The sequence below is a fragment of the Paramisgurnus dabryanus genome, chromosome 7 (genome assembly GCF_030506205.2).
Source record: "Paramisgurnus dabryanus chromosome 7, PD_genome_1.1, whole genome shotgun sequence".
NCBI lineage: Eukaryota > Metazoa > Chordata > Actinopteri > Cypriniformes > Cobitidae > Paramisgurnus > Paramisgurnus dabryanus.
This window is the reverse complement of record NC_133343.1, coordinates 33,102,580-33,124,641: the sequence shown is the minus strand read 5'-3', so window position 1 is coordinate 33,124,641 and position 22,062 is coordinate 33,102,580. Positions and strand designations below refer to the sequence as shown.

The window sequence follows — 22,062 nt, the reverse complement described above, 5'->3', positions numbered from 1 at the left end:
AGCCGGATGACGTCAACGTACCGCGAGAGCGATTCGAGAAATCATACGGAGTAGTGTGCTTTTAAATCGCTCTCGCGGAACTTTGACGTCATCCGGTTGTCGGTTCTTTCGGCGCGCATGAAGTCTAACAAGCCTATTAACTGCAGAATTGGTAGTAGGCCCCGCCCACTCCTGAAAAAAAACTCGGATATTTCCCACCTCAATTCAGAAATAATGTGTTAACGAAGCTCTTTAAATGCGAATAAACACTTTAAATGTTACTAAATTTGTAACATTAATGTTTTAATGTTTTTTATACTTTTATTGTTACTTAATTCAGACGTTATTTCCAATTTTAAGGTGGGAAGTATACTAAATCCGAGTTAACTGGAACGCAGCATTATCCCATACTTCTGAATTTATTAATTCATAGTGACCCATGCAAAATATTTGTAAATTTGTATAATATTAACAATTATGTATATTATACACTTGTAAAGTATGTTACTGTACATTATGGATTAATGGATTACATACATTATGTGACTTGAATGTATGTAATCCACAATGCAGTGTACAGTAGTTTACACTTTTAGACCAAGTATCATAAAGACTAAGCCAAACTATTTAAAAATCATACATGGTAAGGCACTGACTGGGTGCAGTTTTGGATGTAGCTAGTTAGGCTACACTAAGTAATTAGTTGCTGTAATTTAATTACTTTTTCCTTGATCAAGACTGTAGAGCAATTATATATTATACAATAGTGAATTTAACAAGAAAATTTAAAGTCTAAGTTTAAAATGCATGCTTTTTATGTATCCTTCGATCTTTAAATAATTTTGTGAATTAATCAGAATAATGCTTAGTGTAGTTTGTAATTCTCACTAATAACTGGTTGGATATTAGCATTAATATTACTGAGATATTGGCTGTTTATTAATACCACCTAAAAAGCGCATATTAATGCCTTATTCTACATCCTTAATCCTACCCAAACTTACAACTACTTTAAGTATAAATAAGCAATAATCAAGAGTATATTAAGGCAAATGTTAATAATTAGTTAATAGTGGAAATTGGACCTTAAAAGTATGACCAGAATAATTTATGTACTTTTATATGATTTATTTGAGCCATTTCAAACCTATAATTGTATAATTTATCAAATAGGATTTAGAAAGTATTAGAAATAATTAAATACTTTTTGGAGGGAGTAATTTGTACAGTAATCTAATAACATGATTGAAGATGTAATTAATTCCTTTTTTTGAGTAACTTTCCTAACACTCACTGGGTGTACCAGACAAATCAACCAACAATTTAAAAAAAACAAAATCACAGAATAATGGGGAAAACATAATTCAAATGTTTATTTAATAAAACAAAATTGTAAAATATGTAAAGTCTGTATGAACAAATAGAAGACATTTTAATATTTCACAAAATACTCCAGAGCTAAAAATATACAAAGCACCAAATATAAACGAATACACAATATAGACAGCTGGTAAAAATGCATGACCAATGATATTTGAACTTCACTGGAAGAGAACTAAAAATATCACAGTTAAACAAAGCTTATCAAAGTCTCCAAAACAATTCCCAATGTTTACAATCTCGACAATGTAAAAGTTCAAAGGTAAGCATTTTAAACAGAAGGGCAATCTGATTCACGAAAACCAATCTGAAGAGGGAAACAATGCATAAATTAAATGAGAGGTGTAGATACTACACATCCAAATATAAAGCTGCACACGGTGTATTTATAATACAGCTTTAAAACATAGATAAAACCTTTGGCAGGTTGTTTGAAAAAACCTACACAAATAATTCAAAAGGTTAGCACAGTGCATTTCGCCAGAATATAACTCAAAAGGTTATACACCTAATCTTTTTTTTTGTAATAAAACCTTTTATTTTACAATCACTCCAAAATTTGAATTTACTCTTAATTGCATCATACCGGGACTTATAAACGGGTTATAATATTTCCTCTCTTCTGCAAAAAATGACATAGTTCCTTTGACCGAGAAAGCTTATGGCTACAGAACGTCTCTGTATTAAACAATTACAAATACACATATCATGATATTACATGATAGCAAAACCTGATCCACTTTAAATCATCAAAAAATTTATACTTGATCATCAAAAAGTAAAAAGTTAATCTTAATCATGATAGATGAACTGCATGTATAAGTCTTTATATATCAATGTGTGCGGGACACCGCTGCTCTGAGACTGATTTTTGTCGCAAGACCTTCGAGAGCACATAAGTTTAAAGTTTCTGGCACTGTAACTGCTCTGTGATGAGACCGTACTGTCGATCGAGTCAGAGACTCGCCCTCTCGCTCACAACATCCTGGAGACGTTTGAGCAGAACGTCATCGTTCTCTTGGCGGAGGCATTTGGATGGAGACTCGGTCTCATCACCCTCCATGGTGAAGGCACGCTTCTTACTGACGCCACCCTGACGGATCATCTGATTGATGTCATTCAGCTCCTAAAAGCAAAACAGGAAGTAAGAGGTGGACCAATCAAGTGAACTCATTCTTCATAGATGTCATTATCAACTATTAACAATTTGTTAAACCCTAGTAGCTGTTGATGTCACAAGGGGTGACGAACCTTGGAGGGGCTTCCTGCGAACTTGTATGTGTAGGCAGCGCTGGGTGTGAGACTGGAGCCGTTTTTATGAGGTGACACAAAGATGGAGTGTCTCTGAGACACGCGGCGAGGAGAAAGAGGCTGAGCGCGAACTGAAGGGAACGGAGATAGCGGAGGAGCCTCCATCTAAACAGAGACACGGCGAGGGAGAAGAGATGGAGGATTTAACAAACCACATAATCTTTGAAGATTAAAAAGCATAACTCGTAGTAAAGCCAAACCTTGTTGTCGAGCGTCGATTGTGCGTATCTAAGAGCGAACGATTTCATCTTTAACACGTAAACGGAGTTGTAGAATTGGATGAGGTCTCCTCTTTCGTCCAATTCGCTGTCGGCCTCTCCACTGCCAAACTGTTCTGTCCTCTCATTGGCTGTGGAAAAAAATAAATGCATAAGAAATGTATAACAACCACGGTTCCCACACCTTAGTTAACTTCAAATTCAAGGACCTTTCAAGGACTTTCCAGGACCAATACCCTCAAAATCAAGGACTAAATGTGGGGACACATTTCAAGTGAGAGCAAGGTTACATCGTGTTACCTTTTAAGATACATTGTTACAGTTCCCTTTTGAGGGAACTTGCGCTGCGTCACTGTGGTGACACTTTGGGATGCCTCCAAGTGCGTCTGAATGTGTATATCAAATTCAACCAATGGTGAGGCTTAACGACAAAGACAGGGGGACGCGGGAGTCAGGAAGTATATCGCTATCTGAAAAATTGACAAAGACGGCGTTACAGGGACGTAGGAAGTATGGCAAGGGAGACGCAGTGTCTCGTTCCCTTCTCAGGGAACAAGTGTTACATACGTAACGAGAGACGTTTTCATGTGTCAAACACAACTATGCAAAAAAGCATTTTGGTATGAATCAACATTCGCATACAGAAGATATAAACATTTAAAGTGAACAGTTTAGCACGTGTGCTTAAAAAGTCTTGAATTTTTATGATATTATCCTACACTACACAGGGAATAATATGGATTGTTTTCCCCCAGAAAACTTCTTGCATAAAATAGATTCAAGCACTTTCAATGACCTGTATCTATGCATGTATATTTTTAAAAACTTTCCAGGGCCTTGAATTTTTTCCCCCAGATTCACAAACTTTCAATGATTTCAAGGACCCGTGGGAACCCTGAACAACAAATAAAAAGTTACAACATCTATAACAAATATGCATGTATTAAATATAAATTCTTAGGGTGTTTTCAGACCTGTAGAGCATTATTATTATTATCATTATAATGGCATTGACATGTTGACCAGATTTTGTCACCAAAGAGCTATCAGGTATGTTCATGGTTAATAAACCAATAAGATAGCCTGTTGTTTGGTCTTTTGGGTCGGAATGCTTTCACACTTATACCGAACCGCTCCATAGTTCGTTTGCAATCGGGCCGAGACCACCTCCTTCAGGTGGTCTCGAAGCGGTAGTTTTGGTGAGGATCCGAGTGCGATTACCGTGGCCTAAACAAACCGAAACAGCTCAAGTATGAAAACACCCTTAATTATTCTTGGACTCGCATCCATGTCCTTACATCGATCTGATGGTGGATCTACCTCCATGTTCTCGTCTGTTTGTTGCTCTCTGGGACGTCTTTTTAGTAAAACACTGCGGTACACCTACAAACACAAAATCGAATTCAATATACACATCACAAGATGCAGTTGATGCTGATGCACTGTAAACTCAAACCAAACCCAAGACATCAGACATAGAAAGCAGGACACTCCAGCAATTTTGTATCTTCATCAAGACATATTTATTTTTTTAATTTAAGACTACAGATAAGTCATATTTTCTCTGCTCCCACATTGTCATGGGGATATTTGGGAATGGAGGATGTTACTGTTACTCACATGACTATTGGCCTGAGGTTGCGTTCGATAGCATTTCATGATGTCTTGAAACGTGTGCTGTTCTTTTGTGATCTGCAGAATAAGAGGAGAATGTCAAAACGTACAAATTGAAATAAAACCACACCGTGTGCTTGCATCTGAGGACATGTTCTTATCTTATTGGACTAACACTTATTTTGAGTACATAAAACAGAATTATGCTACACACACACCAAACGCGAAGCATCCCGGTCCTTGCTTTAGATTACTCGTGGGATTTAACTTCGGATCATGCAAATTTTCTGCTTGAGTTAAATATTTTCAACTTGCGCAGAAGACGCGTGTTCACGGCGCCCGATTTGAGTAATTTGCATTGTCGAATTCACATCTTTGCATGCTATCTACTAACGCAGATAGTTAAATTCGCTTCATGTGTGCAAGCAGCATTACGCTTTAGTTAATTGATTAAGACACAAAATGCTGTTATTTTATCATGCATTATGGGCACAATATGAAGCATCATAAAACAGAAACAAGCTTAAAACGCATTAGACAGCAATGGAAAATTATTAATTCCATTATGCAACTTAATGAATTGGAAAGGTGTTAATATATAATCAGATGTTTTCCTGTTGTACCTTTGATATAATGTAGACAGCACAAAGGAGAAGCTGGTCTAAATGTCTGTCCTTCATAAGGTCAGTGCAGTTCAGGAGAGAATGTTCAAAACACGTCCAGATCTTTCCCCGCAGGTCCGAAGAGATGTCCAACTTCAGACAGAGATCACGCAATCGTACACTGGCTAAATGATACACCTAAATATATAAACAATGGTATATTAAAAGCAAAAATGTTCATGTCCTTGCATCTCTCAACAAAAGTGAATGAAAGTCTAATTTAAATGTTTAAATGTGTTTCCTCACCTTCCTGAAGAAGAGGGCGAGGGACCCGGTGCGGCGGGGTTTGGTGGCGGGCGGCGGCTGTGGGTCAGGTCCGGTGGGAGGGGGCACTGGTCGGCTGGGGGAGGCGGTCAGTAAGACTTGAGCAGTGAGAGGGTTCAACTCACTGGACTGCAGCTGAATGACTGTAATGCCGCCTGCTTCACCCTTGACCACTGAAAACAGAGAAGCGCCGACATGTCAACCCCAACACATAAATGCAGGAAAACAGCATTTACAGTATGAGGCAATGGAGGGTGCAAAACCACAATGGAGGGTAGGGTTGCTCAATTATAGGCAAAATCATAATCGCGATTAGTTGTGTAAAAAAAATTTGTCACGATTATTTAACACGATTACTTAGTGACTTTGAAAACCCCAATGGAGGGTTGCAAAACCCCAATGCAGGGTAGGGTTGCTCAATTATAGGCAAAATCATAATCATAATTATTTTGGAAAAACTTATAATCACAATTATTTAACACAATTACTCAGTGACTTCGACAACATGTATTTATTTAACTTTTTTATTAAAGGACAAGTTCGGTATTTTAGACTTAAAGCCCTGTTTTCAGATTGTTTATGGTCAAATAGAATGGTTTTGACTGAAATTTCGACATTTTCGGCTGCCCTGAGAATTTTCGCGTGTTTGTGTTTCAGCTCAGACCTCTACAATGGGTCTATAGGTGCACTGGAACAATCCTTCCTAAAATGCATTAAACTTTCGTTTACAAAGACGTGAAACTCACCGAGTGGTCAGGGTTGTTTACTGGTATGCTCACACAAAAATCGCTGCAAAAGACGCATTCCAACAGGTTTTATCGTAGTTTTTACCAACTCCATTGACTGTATTAGACGTCCTGTGAGGTACGGTATTACTCCGCGCCGGGAACTTTGTTTCTATTCTTGCAATTGGCAAAGGCGGATTAGCGCCACCACCTGGGCTGGAGTGTTTATTATTCAAGCTCTAAGCGGAAGAATGTACGGGTGTGAGGCGTTTGGGGAAATAGGTCCACAAGTTAACAACGAATGCTAAAACAGCTGTTGGAATGCGTCTTTTGCAGCGATTTTTGTGTGAGCATATCAGTGAACACCCCTGACCACTCGGTGAGTTTCACGTCTTTGTAAACGAAAGTTTAATGCATTTTAGGAAGGATTGTTCCAGTGCACCTATAAAGCCATTATAGAGGTCTGAGCTGAAACACAAACACGCGAAAATTCTCAGGGCAGCCGAAAATGTCGAAATTTCAGTCAAAACCATTCTATTTGACCATAAACAATCTGAAAACAGGGCTTTAAGTCTAAAATGCCGAACTTGTCCTTTAAGTAAGTGTTACAATATGCAACATGTGTCAAAGCAGTGGTGCCTTCGATGTGCCTTACAATCACATGGTCCGGCAGCACGCAATTTGTATTTTAATCTCACAAAAAATGTTTTACCTCAATTATCTTGTTTTTGTTATTGTTCTAATCAATAATTGAAATTGAAAATCAAAAACGATTAATGAAGGGTGGAAGACCCCAGTGGAGGGTGCAAGACCCCAAAGCAGGGTAGGGTTGCTAAATTATAGGAAAAATTGAGTCACGGTTATTTAACACAATTGCTCTGTGACTTTTAAAACCCCAATGGAGTGTGTGAGACCCCAATGGAGGGTGCAAGACCCCAATAATAATAATAATAATCTGTTAATAATTCGTTACATTTATATAGCGCTTTTCTGTAGACCTCAAAGCACTTTACATATGAATGGGGGAATCTCCTCAACCACCTCCAATGTGCAGCATCCACCTGGATGATGTGACGGCAGCCATAGTGCACCAGAACGCCCACCACACACCAGCTTATTAGTGGAGAGGAGACCGAGTGATATAGCCAATTAGTAGATATGGGGATGATTAGTAGGACAAGGGGCAAGTTTTGGCCAGAATGCCGGGGCACACTCCTACTCTTTTTCGAATGACACCCTGGGATTTTTAATGACCACAGATAGTCAGGACCTCAGTTTTACGTCTCATCCGAAAGACGGATGAAAATGAGAAACTGGAGACAATGGTGGGTGCAAGACCCCAATGGAGGGTGCAAGACCCCAATGGAGGGTGCAAGGTTGCTCAATTATAGGAAAAATCATAATCACGATAATTTGGATAAAAAATAAAAGTCACGGTTATTTAACACGATTACTCTTTGACTTTGAAAACCCCAATGGAATGTGCAAGACCCCAGTGGAGGGTGCAACATATTTCTTGATTGAAAGTTGAAAACAAGACACTAATACTTTATTTAGTAGACCTTTTAGGTAGACATCTAAAGATTTCCAACATGTTTGTGTCTTTTCATTGAGTTTCAACAATTAAAATTTACCATGATAAACCAAAGGAAAACAAATGGTACCTGGAAGAGGAAAGGTCAGCTGCTGGCCATTTGTGGTCGACATGGAGAAGACCATGTTCTGACTGTTCTCACTGGTGCTGGGGATGAATTTAATGGGGGTGACCGAGAATCTTTTGACAGGGGAATGAGGTGAAGGGTCGTCACCAAACAAACGTCTCTTTGCGCTGCCAGCCGCTGGAGAGCTAAAGCGATCGTGGAGAGAAACTGGAGACTGGGGGACATCTGAGAGAGAAATAAGAAGAATTATTATTCAAGTGCGTTAAGAAATACATCAATAAAGTCAAAATACACAGATTCAATGCAAATTAAAATGAAGAGCCATATACAAATTTTTATCCAATGTGTCCTCAAGACTGAGAATGTCCTACCAAGTCAAGTTAAACTTATTTGGCATATGGTACATCAGGACAAAATGAAAGGTTATAAAGTGTTGCGTATAAACATCACATGCCTCAAAGATGTGTGTGTGTGTGGTACCTTTACGTGCACTGGACCCCAGGCCAGTACGGACCTCTCTGATGCGAGGGTGCATGATGGGAGATAGTGCCACCAATGGGAGGTGAGTGGGACCACCGCTATTGTTGCCCGTGTCAAAGCTACTCGGAAAATTCACCTGTGATGCACACAAATAGCTATTATGGATATTTTTCCGAGTAATGTCTCTTGCATTATGTCCAATACAACACATCATTTCCTCATTCCTCCCGTGACACAATGCATGACGCTTGTCACCTGAATGTCACTCCTATTCAGTGTGTACATACCTCCTCCACAGTAGGAACTTTATGGTTGGCGTCGTCCAGCGCGCTCCACAGGGCCGAGTCTCTGACCCAGGCTTTGCTCTCCAGCACCTGCTCCTCTATACTGTTCAAATGCTTCACCATGTCTCTGGACAAACCCTCCTCAGAGCGAATGAACACTTCGATCACCTACACAAAAAGCACATGGGTGATCTGATGCGTAACTAAATTGCATAGCATAATTAATTCATGCCGAAAGCAAATCAAATCAGTGCATACCTTGTAAAAGTAGAAAGGAGAGATCTTGAATATTTCAAGTATCCAAGGAAAGGTCCTTTGCGAGCTGTATGCAAACAGAACCAACTCCAGACAGCACGCCAGCAGAGAGCAATGAAGCACCTCCTGCTCTAACAGGACCTGATGGAGAACAGGAGAGAGATAGATTTATCAGCTGAATAAATAAGCTTTCCTTTGATGTATGGTTTGTTAGGATGGAACAATATTTGGCTGAGATACTGAGAAAATCGCCTTTAAAGTTGTCCAAATTATGTCTGCATCCACACACAAAAATAAAGTTTTAAATATTTATGGTAGAAAATGTACAAAATCTTTTATGAAAACATGATCATTTTTGACCCATGCAACAAATAAACTTGTGCTACTTTTCAGTGATGCACGGGTCATTGTGTAAACAACCCACACCCAACCAACGTTTTCAACTAACCCGCCCGCAACTCGGACCAAAAAAATATATATATATATTATACATATATAATAAATATATATAGTACCCGACCCAGATTTTTTTAAAGTAGTTAGTGTTTAAAATAGTTAATTGGCATCTTTATTTCAAAAGTCCCAACCGACCGCAATCCGAATATCATAAAAAAATTTTTTTGGTATCTGCAGGTGACCGCTAGGGCTGGGTATCAATTCAGATGTTCCAGATCGATTTGATTCACAAGCTATCAAATCGATTCGATTTCGATTCACGATTCAATTTTCTATTCAGATTCTCGGTTCGATTTTTATACTCAATTCTCGATTCAACTTAATGAATATAGATTTAATATCACTGCAGCATTTCACCTCTGCATTACAAATCACGCATAAAGCTTTGTTCTTGTTCACAACACTATCGTCGTCGTCTTGCTTACGAAATCTAAAATGCTTCATACCTCTGACTTTTTATGTGAAGATGGCATCAACGTCGATGAAGCACCTGAAACCGCCATTTTAAGCACTGAATAAATGAATGACAGGCGTGCCTCTCGCTCCTTGGTAACATCACACAAGGCAAAAAAAGTGGAGAAGACTAGTAATTACGTTAATCTTACTTTCAATGTTTGCGGAAATAAATATGAAAAATAATCGATTGGTTGCCTTTGAGAATCGATTTTGAATCGACCACTTAAACAAAAAAAACATCAAAAAAATAGTTTTTTCCCCAGCCCTAATGTCCGCTTGCACACGCTCATATTGGATCAACATGCGCATAACTGCTACTTATGACTGGTTTGTGGACCAGGGTCACAAAAAATGTAATGTCCTGGCACTTACCGCCATGTCTTTTCCCTGCAGCCTCTTCATCTCCTGCGTCATGATGTTCTCCAGAATCTTAAAGTACAAGATCTCAGCCAGCTTCAGGCGATTCTCTGCAAAATCTACACACAATAACTAGCGCTTAATAACACAGCTCATTAATAAATACAGAGGTTTGCATAGCAATTCAACTTCATCTACAAATGGACATTACGCCTGACCCATATGTGCTCCGGGCAAATCATCTGCAGGTTTGGTGTAAGCCTCTTTGAACCTCTCTCCCATGGTCTTTACTCGATTCAGAATGGCTTCGGTGGGATCTCGAGAGCAGGACCTGAAAAACACAGAGAAGGCGAAATATAAACTCTATAGCCTTTAATCATCACTGCATTTTTGAGCGCCTTCGTGTTGCATTGAATGTTTCACTAAGACGATATCACTTTTGAAAAAGTGATATTATTATGTCTAATTATCATCAGTGCATGGATTTGGCAGATGTTTACTTGAAGATCTGAAGAAGAGCATCGCTGGGTGTGTTGCGGAGGCCGGACACCATGCTCTGCAATCTGCTCACACTTTGTGTAGCTGAAGAAACAGGAGTGACCAACACCTCCTTCTCTTTCAAATACCGTCGACCTGTTAGAGGAGTAGAGGGAGCCAGGGATCGAGTCTACACAAAAAAAAGAAGAGAGAAAAAAAAAAGAGCAAAGTATTTAGTATAATGCATTTAAAGCAGGGATGGGCAACTTTGATAATGACGAGGGCCAGCATTTTTCTCCTTTATACCAAGGGGGCCAGAACCACACGCACAATTTACATCATTCTTAATTTTCTTTATTAAGAAACCACAATATACAATGAACCGGTCTTTAAAGATTTTTTAACTATTAAACTCGGCAATTATGCTAATTCTAAATCATAACTTTATTTTCAGTGGACAAAGCATTTTTAGATAAAACTTCTTAACTGCATTGCTTTAACATCTGTAACAAACAAGGCAGTTTTAAATTAGTATAGAGGAGTTTCTCATCCTGCCCTCAGAGAACAAAATTATTTAAAATAAATATACATAATAATAATAGTAATAAATAATACATACATTCAAAACAAAATATATAAAAATGTTAATAACAAAGTATTTTACATGTCAAATCTAAGAGTAATTCTGTCTCGAGTCCGATCCGTCACCCAAACCAATGGCATTGTTTTGAACCCGACTGGACCCGAATGTAAACTGACGTGTGTGCAGTCGCCGCCCTGGTGGGCTCACAACCAATTTGGCGAGCTGCTCCATTTGTTTATATGACGATGACACCAAGATAAACGCTAAAATGTACATTTAAAATGATCTGACATGTCTGTCTCAACGAAAATGTACCTATCGCCAGCCACACAATGTCGTAATTAGGCGCTCTTGGCAAACAGAGGAGAGGTTTGAAAAGGACATTAACACACACAGTTCAGGGCTTCTCGGGTCCGTTCGGGAAAAACACATTCATTTAAAATAACCCGAGACCTGATTATTGTACCCGACCTGTGTCCGAGGCACGCGTGAAACATTTAGATCCGAACTTGATCGGGTCTCGGGTCGGACCTTGGCTTTTCGGACCCCGTGAATTTGAAGACCTCTTCTTCGCATAAGCCCAAACACGGGACTATGCTTACTGTGACGAGTCGCGGGACCTAGCGCCCCCTCCTGATTGGGAGGTTTTACGTCCGAATACAAAAATCATCATTTTAAAAGTATTTGATTAATTATAATATGGTCCAACGTAGTAACAAGCGCGCTTTATAGTACAGTTTGTCCGTTTAGGGCTAATGTAAAAACATGGTGGCGCAAAGTGGCGACTTCCTTCCATGTAAGGGGACCCGCGGTGTATATAGATAAAAACGTCTCATTCTAGGGTAATCTTAATAAAGTTAAGAGAGAACGTTTCATGAGGACGTTTCGTACCTTCTCAAAGTGTTGCTGTAGGTTGTTCTCCACCTGCATGCGGGCAGACAGTTGACCTGATGGAGGTTCGGCAGTGGATTTGCGTGGCGTGCCGATCTCCTCGTCTGCGTCGGCTCCCAAAAACACTCGCTCGTCGAAATCACCCACGGTCAAGACATATTCCTCATATTCACGGTTTATGGCTTTGCTAAAAAACGAACAGAGTTGTTAATATCATTTTTTAAGTCAAAAAGCAACTGAATGTAAACCAGTTTTAAAGGGGTCATGACATTTGGAATCAAAATGACCTTGAATTTTTGATATATAACAGTTCTTACCGTGGGTTCACATCAGCCGCGTTTGAGGCATTAAATTTGGATCTAACGCGTCTAGTTTGCCGCTTGAACATTTTGAGTTTACTCACTTCATTCGCGCATGAAAGCCGCGCGTGAAATTCTAGTAATCGAGACATTCACCCGGAAATTTGCGTCATGGGAGGGCCTTCCATAGGCTTCTGCGACTCCGCTCGCTTCCTGTAATCACGTCACTACTAGAGCAAGGTCCTGATTGGTTAACGCGGCACGTTTTCAGGCAAAGTTAAAAATTTTCAACTCGCGTGCGAAAACTAGACGCACTAATAAGGGGGAAATCGCATCTACCGTGCCACGCTAAATGCCTCATTCGCTCCGCAAGACCTCCAGATGCCCGTCAACGCGTCTTTACATTGACTTAACATTGAAATCACTCGCGCTTGACGCCTGTACCGCGGCTGGTCTGAATGCAGCATTAGAATCATTAACACAACCTGCAAATTTCAAAGCTTAAAATGCCCTAATTTTTAAAAACGAATTAATTTATGTAATCGATCTCCGGATGTCCGTCAGCATTTTTTGTGACTTTCACAAAAGTTTCACAAAGTGCATTCCAGAAATCTTTTCTTCTACAAATATATCAAATGAAAGAACAAATCCTCTGCTTTGAAACAAACAATAAACAAACAAAAAAACTAAACGGGAAAAAACGTTTCATCCTATCTTCATTTGTTTTTTAACCTCTTAAATATGGGTAGGTTTCTTAAAAAATACCAAATTTAATTACCAGAAATAATTGAATTTTTTATAGGAATTTTGTTAGAGATCAGATTCAGAACTGAGTTTAAAATTAATTAAATTTGTTTTTGCTTTAGATTTTTATGAGCAGAATTACAGATTACCGTAAAAACTCTTCAGGGAAGCGTCATTGACAGGGAAAAGTTTTCTCTTAATTGACAAGATAACGCATCAATGGCGGGGAAATAGTTAAAAAGACCATTTAAGAAACTGTTTCTGTTGTGAAACAGCAAAATGTAGTGAAATGTAGCCTGTCAATCACCTGTCAAGCCATGCCAAGTGCTCTTAAAAGGGAAGCACACAAATCAGACATTTTCCAATCAGAGGAAGAAAAACAGGGTGGAAATGGTCATTCAACAAAATAAAAATACAAATACATGTCATGACACCTTTAAAACACAAATTGCAAAGAGAAACCACAGCATGTTAAGCAACAACGTATGAATTTTACTGAAGAAATGCTTACTTGTTGTCTTGGAAGTTCGGGGTATCGAGTAATTCAGACAGAGTATCCGAATTACCTTTTAGTATCTGAGAAAGACAAAGTATTTTAGAAAGGCAAGTCTGTACAAGCTGTATACACTAAAGACATTAAAAGTGTGCGTGTCTCACTCTTTTCTCGAATAGGCTCTTTATGTAGGGTTTAAAATAGTGCTCCTTTATGCCTTTGGCCTCCACTACAAGCCCATCATGCAGTTCACACAACCGGTCAATGACACACGGCATCTCCTTCAGATTCTCTGAGTCCTTTGGCAGTCCTGAGAACAGTAACACACAAACAATAACATTTAAAAGTTTCTATTTGAATAACACCAAGCAACCAACAAAAATATACAGCCTGATCTTAAAGGTGTAACAATTTTGCGCCGCCATGTTTCTAGAGTAGCCCTAATTCAGAGGTCTACAACCTTTTTCAGGCCAAGGATCCCTTAATGGATAGAGAGGCGGAGCAGGGACCCCCAGTTAGGGCTGGGCGATATGACACAAAAAATATCGAGAAAATGTTTTCCATATCAGTCGATATCGATAATTATCATGATAAATAACAAATCTTTACTCCTGTCAAATTTAAAGGCTCCTGAATGAAAATTGTAAAAACCAGACAGTTAATAATGGTTTTAAACTACTTTTTATTCAGAACATGACAAATACAAATACTAAAATCTTGTTTTAATGCACCTGTATTAAATGTAAATCTATTTGTTATGAAATCAACACATTTCTGACACAAAAGCAGCAGTCTACTGTCACTTTAAGACCCAAGACAGACTGCTTTAAGTTTCAATATACTGAGTAACAGCTGTTTATGTTCACTTAAACAAGAATGAAAACTTAGTTCAGTGATCACGCGTGTGTTATACATTTACGAGCTATACACGCTGATAAATGGATGTCAAGAGTGTCACGTTGCTGTGGGAGCGCACATAGCGCAAACACTATATTCACTGCAGTGGTGGATCTGCTGCTTTTCCTCAGTTTCCTGAATTTGTGAATGTCCTGTAAATATACTTTTAAAGCTGTGCGGACGTGTGCGTGCGCAAGGCGGACGCTGAATGAAAGTACAGTATACTGCACCTATTGTGTCTGCTGTGTTTGACGAACCCTGTTTGCGCGTCCAACATTACACACAAGAAAATGTTTCCGCGCATTTGGATTCCGTGATTCCGTCCGCGTTATCCGCATCACGAAAATCATAGGTCTCTAATAAATGAATAACTTGCCTCATCTTCCACTCCTTCAAGTCTAACTGTCACTGTGATTGTAAACCAAGAGCGCGTGCCGCATCCGGAAGTGCTCGCGCAACATTACGCACAGTGCGTAAACATTATCGATCACTTATCGAACTGTCCTTATCGTTTTATCGAAAAAGTTTATATCGGTAAAATTATTGTTATCGAATTATCGCCCAGCACTACCCCCAGTACATGTATCAAATTAGAAATGGATTACTTACTTTGTTATGATGGTAATTTTACCAAGATATTAAAATAAAACATTTTGGTATACACAGTCACATGCTGTTAACATAACATTTACATTTTACTAAACAGATTTTAAACTGGGAACTGCTCTTCATTTTAATCAAGTTTTTATTTTAATTATTAGTCTATTAATGCATTTTTGTTTGACGACTAATTTCATTTTTCAAAAAACAAAAATAAATTCTACAGTCCACCTCATTACCTCATCAGACACCTTAGGTTTGAAATAAATCCGTAATGGGTGACAGATACACTTGTGAATCAGATATTTCTACATTACCGAGCCCCTAAGGTGACATTGAGGTAAAAAAAATCTAAAGTTTAGTTTCATGTGCTCACGTGAAACTTTCATGTGCTCACACAAAACCTTAATGTGCAGAATATTTTTTTAGTTTTAGTTTCGCGTGCAACCACCGCGCGCCCGCGTGCAACCACCGCGCGCTCGCGTGAAACTTTCACGTGAGCACGCGAAACGAAACCTTAAAAAAATTCTGCACATGAAGGTTTCGCTTGAGCACATGAAGGTTTCACGCGAGCACATGAAACTAAACTTATTTAATTTTTGCTCCATGTCCCCTTAGGGGCTCCGTACTACATCAATCCAACACCACTTAAATTTACAAGCATGACAAATAAACGACTTTATCGTACTTTTAAATAGCGCTATAATCAGACTCAAACCTTGCAAAACAACTCCTGTAATCCAATCACTCGGCTGTTTGCAATGTCAAGGATCATTTACTATTTGTAAACAGCAAATCAATGCAATCTTATCAGCCTTTCTTGTGACGTCCAAGTATCTTTGATAATTTACTCACGTAAGGTGTCTGTCATCAAAGCAAACCTGTTAGAGATGTAAATGACTTGCTATTTTTTATTGTCAATTTACACAAACCATCTGGATCGTATATCCAAAAACATCTATCATAATGCCCATCTGTATTTGTAGACAGCATCATTAGTGCATTAGTGCTATAAAAACAGATTGATTCATAACATTATGATTGCAAATCTGCATTTTTAGAGCTGGGCTACCGGCCAAACCATCCAGAGACCAAGTCAACAGATACTTGAGAGGAAAACTCGATGAAATTGAAATTCTTTGTGATTATCAAACAGCTGGGTGAAGAAACTTTACCTCTGAAGTTTTGATTGATCAGATCTTTTTTGTTGGAGCACAGGAGAGCATTGCAGAACACCAGATCCAGACAGCAGAGCAGGAGGTGATAGGAGTTAACCAGGTCATCTCCGATCATACGAAAATTACCTGAAAATACAATTGTTGTTCAATGTAGCATTCAGGCTGTTTCAGATGCAGAAATGTGATGAGATTATTAGATGGTATAAAACTCAACCATACTGACCACGGCCGATACCGCAAAAAACAAAAACTATGATTAACTTACCTTTCGTATACACAAAGAGAGTCCAACAGAACTTGAATACGTCACTGATGTGACACGGAAGACGTCTAAAGAGAAGTAATATTTTTTAAGAAAAGCTGCTTCTTCAATAAAAATCTATAAAACATTTTAGTGAAAGGAGATGTTTTACCTGTGTTTCCGGCTTCTAGGCAGACGAGGAGGTTCACCTTGCGGATTCTGAAACATGTCCGAAAATATCGGATCAAATTTACGAAAAATCACAGTCGACACTTCAAAGTTCCGTTCCAGCCGGCTGATGCGGTTGCGGAAATCCTGAGAGAGAGTCGACATGTCTGACCATTTCTTCATCTTGCTGAAGAACTGAATTAAACTATAAGAAAGAACATTCAAAAGCTGTCAGACATTTGCATTGCTGTCCACTTTTGTTTACAACAATTTTGTTTACAGGCAAACAAATAATATTCCGATACTCCATTAGTAATTGGACCGATGGTTTTAATTGACACAATCCGACTGGAATTTTGATTGGATTGAACGGGGTGGTGTAGACCAATCTGTGATCCAATCAGGTACAGTGAGATGGGTGCGCGCATAGCTTTTTTGTAATAATCGATTACTTGTATTTATGTATTGAAGCAGTAATTGTTTAAATTAGCAATCGTTCACATTAGCATCGCAATGCATCATAAACACGATTATATTGAAAAGCCCTACAGTGTAATTGTTCTTATGTTCACATTTTATATTTACTGCTAAATTACATATCACACGATACTTGTCGCAAAACATGCAATAGCAAGGCATTGGCAACATGCAGGCGCTGTATATTCTGCAGGGTTTATACGTTCGTTCATAACATTACATAAAGCAATGAAATAGCATTGTGCCGTTCGAAAATTGTGTCCACTGCACTTCCAAAAACTCATTAAAGGTGATTAGAATGCATTAATACAATACATTATTGTTTTTTGATAACTATATAGAAAGTATACGGCTTTATGAAGTGCAAAAAATTATCCAGCTCTGATTGGCTGTTTTTCAGAGCAGTTCATGGGTGCATTTCCTAAAAGCATTGAAGGACAAGTTCGGTATTTTACACTTAAAGCCCTGTTTTCAGATTGTTTACGATGAAATAGAACGGTTTTGACTGAAATTTCGACATATGCGGCTGCCCCGAGAATTTTCGCGTGTTTGTGTTTCATCTCCCACCTCTACAATGGGTTTAATGATGCACTGGAACAATCCTTCCTAAGATGCATTAAACTTTTGTTACAAAGACGTGAAACTCACCGAGTGGTCAGGGGTGTTCACTGATATGCTCACACAAAAATCGCTGCAAAAGATGCTTTCCAACAGGTGTTTTAGCATTCGTTGTTAACTTGTGGACCTATTTTTTCAAACGCCTCACACCCGTACATTCTTCCGCTAAGAGCTTGAATAATAGACACTCCAGCCCAGGTGGTGGCGCTAATCCGCCATTGCCAATTGCAAGAATAGAAACAAAGTTCCCGGCGCGGAGTAATACCGTAGCTCACAGCACATCTAATACAAGTCAATGGAGTTAGCAAAAACTACAATAAAACCTGTTGGAATGCATCTTTTGCAGCGATTTTTGTGTGAGCATACCAATAAACACCCCTGACCACTCGGTGAGTTTCACGTCTTTGTAAACGAAAGTTTAATGCATGTTAGGAAGGATTGTTCCAGTGCACCTATACACCCATTGTAGAGGTGGGAGATGAAACACAAACACACGAAAATTCTCGGGGTAGCCGCATATGTCGAAATTTCAGTCAAAACCGTTCTATTTCATCATAAACAATCTGAAAACAGGGCTTTAAGTGTAAAATACCGAACTTGTCCTTTAACCAACTACTGTCGTAAGTTTTGTCATTACTGACAAAGTTCCACGATTTGGTGTTTCCCGAAACCATAGTTCAAACAAACATTCGCAAGCTGCATCGCAAACTTGCGTGGTTTGAACGACAGCTCTTCACCTGTCATTAGATGCATAGTTCCTTGTTATTTTAATATGTTGATCATGCTTTTGAACAAAACATGTAGTGCATTCTATATCCATCGTTCTAAATATACAAAAAAAATATTTTACGTAATTTTTTTAATATTTAAAGTTTGCAAACAGAATTAAAGCGCTGCATTTGAAAACTGTGCATGTGCGCGTGACGCAAGAGGGAACTTGTGCATTAATTAAATATCTTGAAAATAAACAACAGATAACTAAATCACGATAACAAAATCAGTCTTCCGGTACAATTTATGTTATTTACAGCGATAATCTGACATTAAATCGATTTGCACAGATTAATTAGTAATTCACCTCCCACGTGACATCATCAACTATGTTGTTAAACCAACATGGTTCAAACGGCGAATGTGCGACAAAGTTACTATGCTTTCGGGAAACAGTTGTGACAAGGTAGTTAGTTTCTCCAACTATGCAGCGTACTATGTTGGTTCAGCAGTGAGTTACGTCATTGCTCGGGTAACGCACCCTAGTTCAGTAGCTTTGTGTGTGTGTAAACAGATCTTATGTTTGAGTCTGTATCAGATGAAGATACAGAATTTGAGGAATAATCAATTATTCAAAGATTGGAAACAGGCGTTTCTAAGTGGTAGGTTTGCGTTTTTTACATTATGGACCTGCAAAACGTAACTGTATCGTCAATAGAACAAGGCAGCCTAAACGGTAGCATATAGCATTAACTAGCATATAACGCTAAATCAGCAGTCACAACTTTGTTTTTAACATTGTTACAACTAGGGCTGGGTATCGATTCAGATGTTCCAGATCGATTCGGTTTCAATTCACAAGCTATCAAATCGATTCAATTCCGATTCTCCGATTAAATTTTTGATTCCGGTTCTCAGGTAGGCTTTTATACTCGATTCTCGATTCAACTCAATGAATATAGATTTAATACACATACTATATTAATAAAAAAGAACAGTGAACAGCAGTTTACAAGTGGGTAATTAATAAAAAGAAATTAAAAGCCACAACACATCTTGCTTGCGAAATCTAAAATGCTTCCATTCCTCCGTTCAATGTTTGCGGAAATAAATATGAAAAAAAAAATCGATTCTGCTCTTTGAGAATCGATTTTTAATCGACCACGTTTTAAAAAACATTTAATCGAAAAATCAATTTTTTTTTGCCCAGCCCTAGTTACAACATTGTAATTAATTTAATGTTGGGGGAACATCTCGATTGTAACGTCACAGTCAGTGTTATGTTGAGATTGGTCTGTTTTTCAGCAGTCTTTTGCATGCATTAGAAGGAGGAAACAATCATGTTTGAGGCTCATGACATGTCATTACCATGTACAAAACTCCTATTATTGAGCTATGCCTACGTAAATACAGTTTTACATTCTAGTGCACCTTTAAGAATAACTTTCCCCAACTTTGACTTTGTATATCCATCCAGAGATGAATCACAAACTCGACGACATACCCTGTGCAGCATTGCCACGTCTTTTGGTGGAGTCCTAAATTGGGCAACTTTACAACCGTACATATAAACTCTACTCTCGTAATCTGCAATCGGATTGATGAAAATTGGTGCGTGTCAACACAGCCATTTGTCTGGTGAACAATCCCCGTACCTGAGCTTAGATGAGCGCAGTATCCTTGTAAGGGAAACACAGTTGCCCTCCATCACACCCCGTCCCACAGTGGGAGTGGAGCTCTTTCTGCAGGCTGCATACAGAGAGCACGCCAGCCAGTGCACGACATCACCCTAAAACAAACAAAAATAAACACACAAACTAAATCTACTGAAATGCATACAGGGAGATATCAACATTAACATGCATCACCCTGATCAAAACATCTGTCTCAGCTTACACAATAACAGTAGGTCAAACCGGTGTTTACACATACAGCGTCTTTACTCATTACTCTTCCATTGTAATACCATGGTACTGAATAATTACCATATTCATATTAAGGGGTATATAAATATGGTTATGCAAATACAGCATGATATAACAACGATACAATGTCAACAATATACGTTTAAGTTTTTTGGATGCTCTGAAACTATTAGTATCTGACACTCATGCTGTCCACTGTAAGGATAATCATAGTATGATTATGTGCCACAACATGACGTCATGTTAAAAAGTAATAAAGAAAACGCATTGCAATATTCATACACAACATAGTTTTATGCTAGGGTACGACTATGCTACACATCCAAAACAATGTACAACCATGGTATATCGCGGTAACTCGATCTTTATCAAAAAGCAATGGTGTTTTGCTGGAAAAATTAGTAATATAAACGAAGTCAAAGCGGGTGTTTTGTCAGTTTTAAAGGAAAATAAAAGGAAATGAAGCGATACCTCGAGTGTGTATGTGTTCCAGATGGAGTTGAAGTTTTCAAGCGCCTCAGTCGCTGTCTCTTCGTCCATGTTAAGCTCGTGACAGAGCGCGTCCATACTCCTGCGGATCGAACCGTCGTCCGATCTAACGGACTCCGAATCCGTCTCATCCCCACGCATCCCGGCGATCTGTTTATAAATCGTTATTATCCGAAAAAAATTGTGTGTGGGGAAAACACGGAGCTCCGCCGTCCTCCTGATGCTATCCCACAATGCCGCGCGAATGGCGCGAAACCGGCCTAGTTTCGGCCAATGGACGGCGAGAGATGGGGTGACGTCAATACGACAACAAAGACAGCCGCGAGGCAGCATGGAGGATTTAAACTTCCTCATGTTAATCGCAAATAAATAAATGTTCTTCTTCTCGCAGAGAAATTAACATTTTGACTGAAAAGTAAAGTATTCCATTTGAAACATTCTGTAGTATACTTTAGGTTTTACTAGAAAACCGTATACTTTACAATAAATTGTAATATTTACTGTAACGTTAGTAATCTGTAGTAGTATATTATAGTAAAAACGACACTTACAGCATACTATAGTATTCTGGATTATTAACTAGGAATTAAAAGGGAATTGATTAACTGTAGTAAATATAGTGCACTTTAATATTCCCTGTACTATATTATCGTAAGAACTACACTTAAAGGGATGGTTCACAAAAAAATGAAAACAATTCCATAATTTGCTTAACCTCAAGTTGTTACAAACCTGTATAAATGTATTTGTTTTGTTGAACACAAAGGAAGATATTTCTAATCAAGCAGGAAACAGAAGCAACATTGACTTTTATAGTAGGAAAGAAAATACTATGGAAGTCAAAGGTGCTCGGAGCGGTTTGTTTACAAACATTCCTCAAAATATCTTCCTTTGTGTTTGGCAGAACAAAGAAATGTATATAGGTTTGTAACAACATGAGGGGTGAGTAAATGATGACAACATTTTTGTGGTGAACTATTTTCATTTTGGGTGAACTATTCCTTTAAAGCAATTATATTATAGTATTCTGTAGTATTAACTATAGTGATTTGATCAACTAGTAAATATTATAGTACAATAATATTATATAATATTATAGAACTACACTTACACTTATAGTATTCTGTAGTAATAACTATGGAATTAACTAGTATTAACTAGGGAATGAT

General features: G+C 38.4%; 1 protein-coding gene across 1 annotated transcript; it reads right to left on the bottom strand.

Moving 5' to 3' along the window:
* Positions 1–1,328: 1,328 nt before the first annotated feature.
* Positions 1,329–21,151, bottom strand: rbl1 (retinoblastoma-like 1 (p107)). Its single transcript, XM_065279604.2, has 22 exons — positions 20,876–21,151; positions 20,135–20,268; positions 16,678–16,878; positions 16,530–16,594; positions 16,262–16,390; positions 13,754–13,899; positions 13,608–13,672; positions 12,054–12,240; positions 10,603–10,769; positions 10,321–10,433; positions 10,118–10,221; positions 8,837–8,974; positions 8,582–8,746; positions 8,295–8,430; positions 7,818–8,039; positions 5,411–5,601; positions 5,126–5,302; positions 4,509–4,580; positions 4,187–4,271; positions 2,871–3,019; positions 2,611–2,775; positions 1,329–2,485 (listed from the first exon to the last, which is right to left on the bottom strand). The coding sequence occupies exons 1-22, from the start codon at positions 21,032–21,034 to the stop codon at positions 2,315–2,317; spliced, it is 3,141 nt and encodes a 1,046-aa protein (XP_065135676.1). The 5' UTR covers positions 21,035–21,151; the 3' UTR covers positions 1,329–2,314.
* Positions 21,152–22,062: the final 911 nt, after the last annotated feature.

What these genes read in the sequence shown, in the direction of transcription:
- rbl1 (XM_065279604.2), bottom strand. Translation starts at nt 21,034, where the DNA reads ATGCGTGGGGATGAGACGGATTCGGAGTCCGTTAGATCGGACGACGGT. An exon ending in CTGCGCTCATCTAAGCTCAG is followed by an intron (nt 16,879 to 20,134) that starts GTACGGGGATTG and finishes TCTTTCTTATAG; the next exon opens with TTTAATTCAGTTCTTCAGCA. An exon ending in GATCAATCAAAACTTCAGAG is followed by an intron (nt 13,900 to 16,261) that starts GTAAAGTTTCTT and finishes TACTGTTCTCAG; the next exon opens with GACTGCCAAAGGACTCAGAG.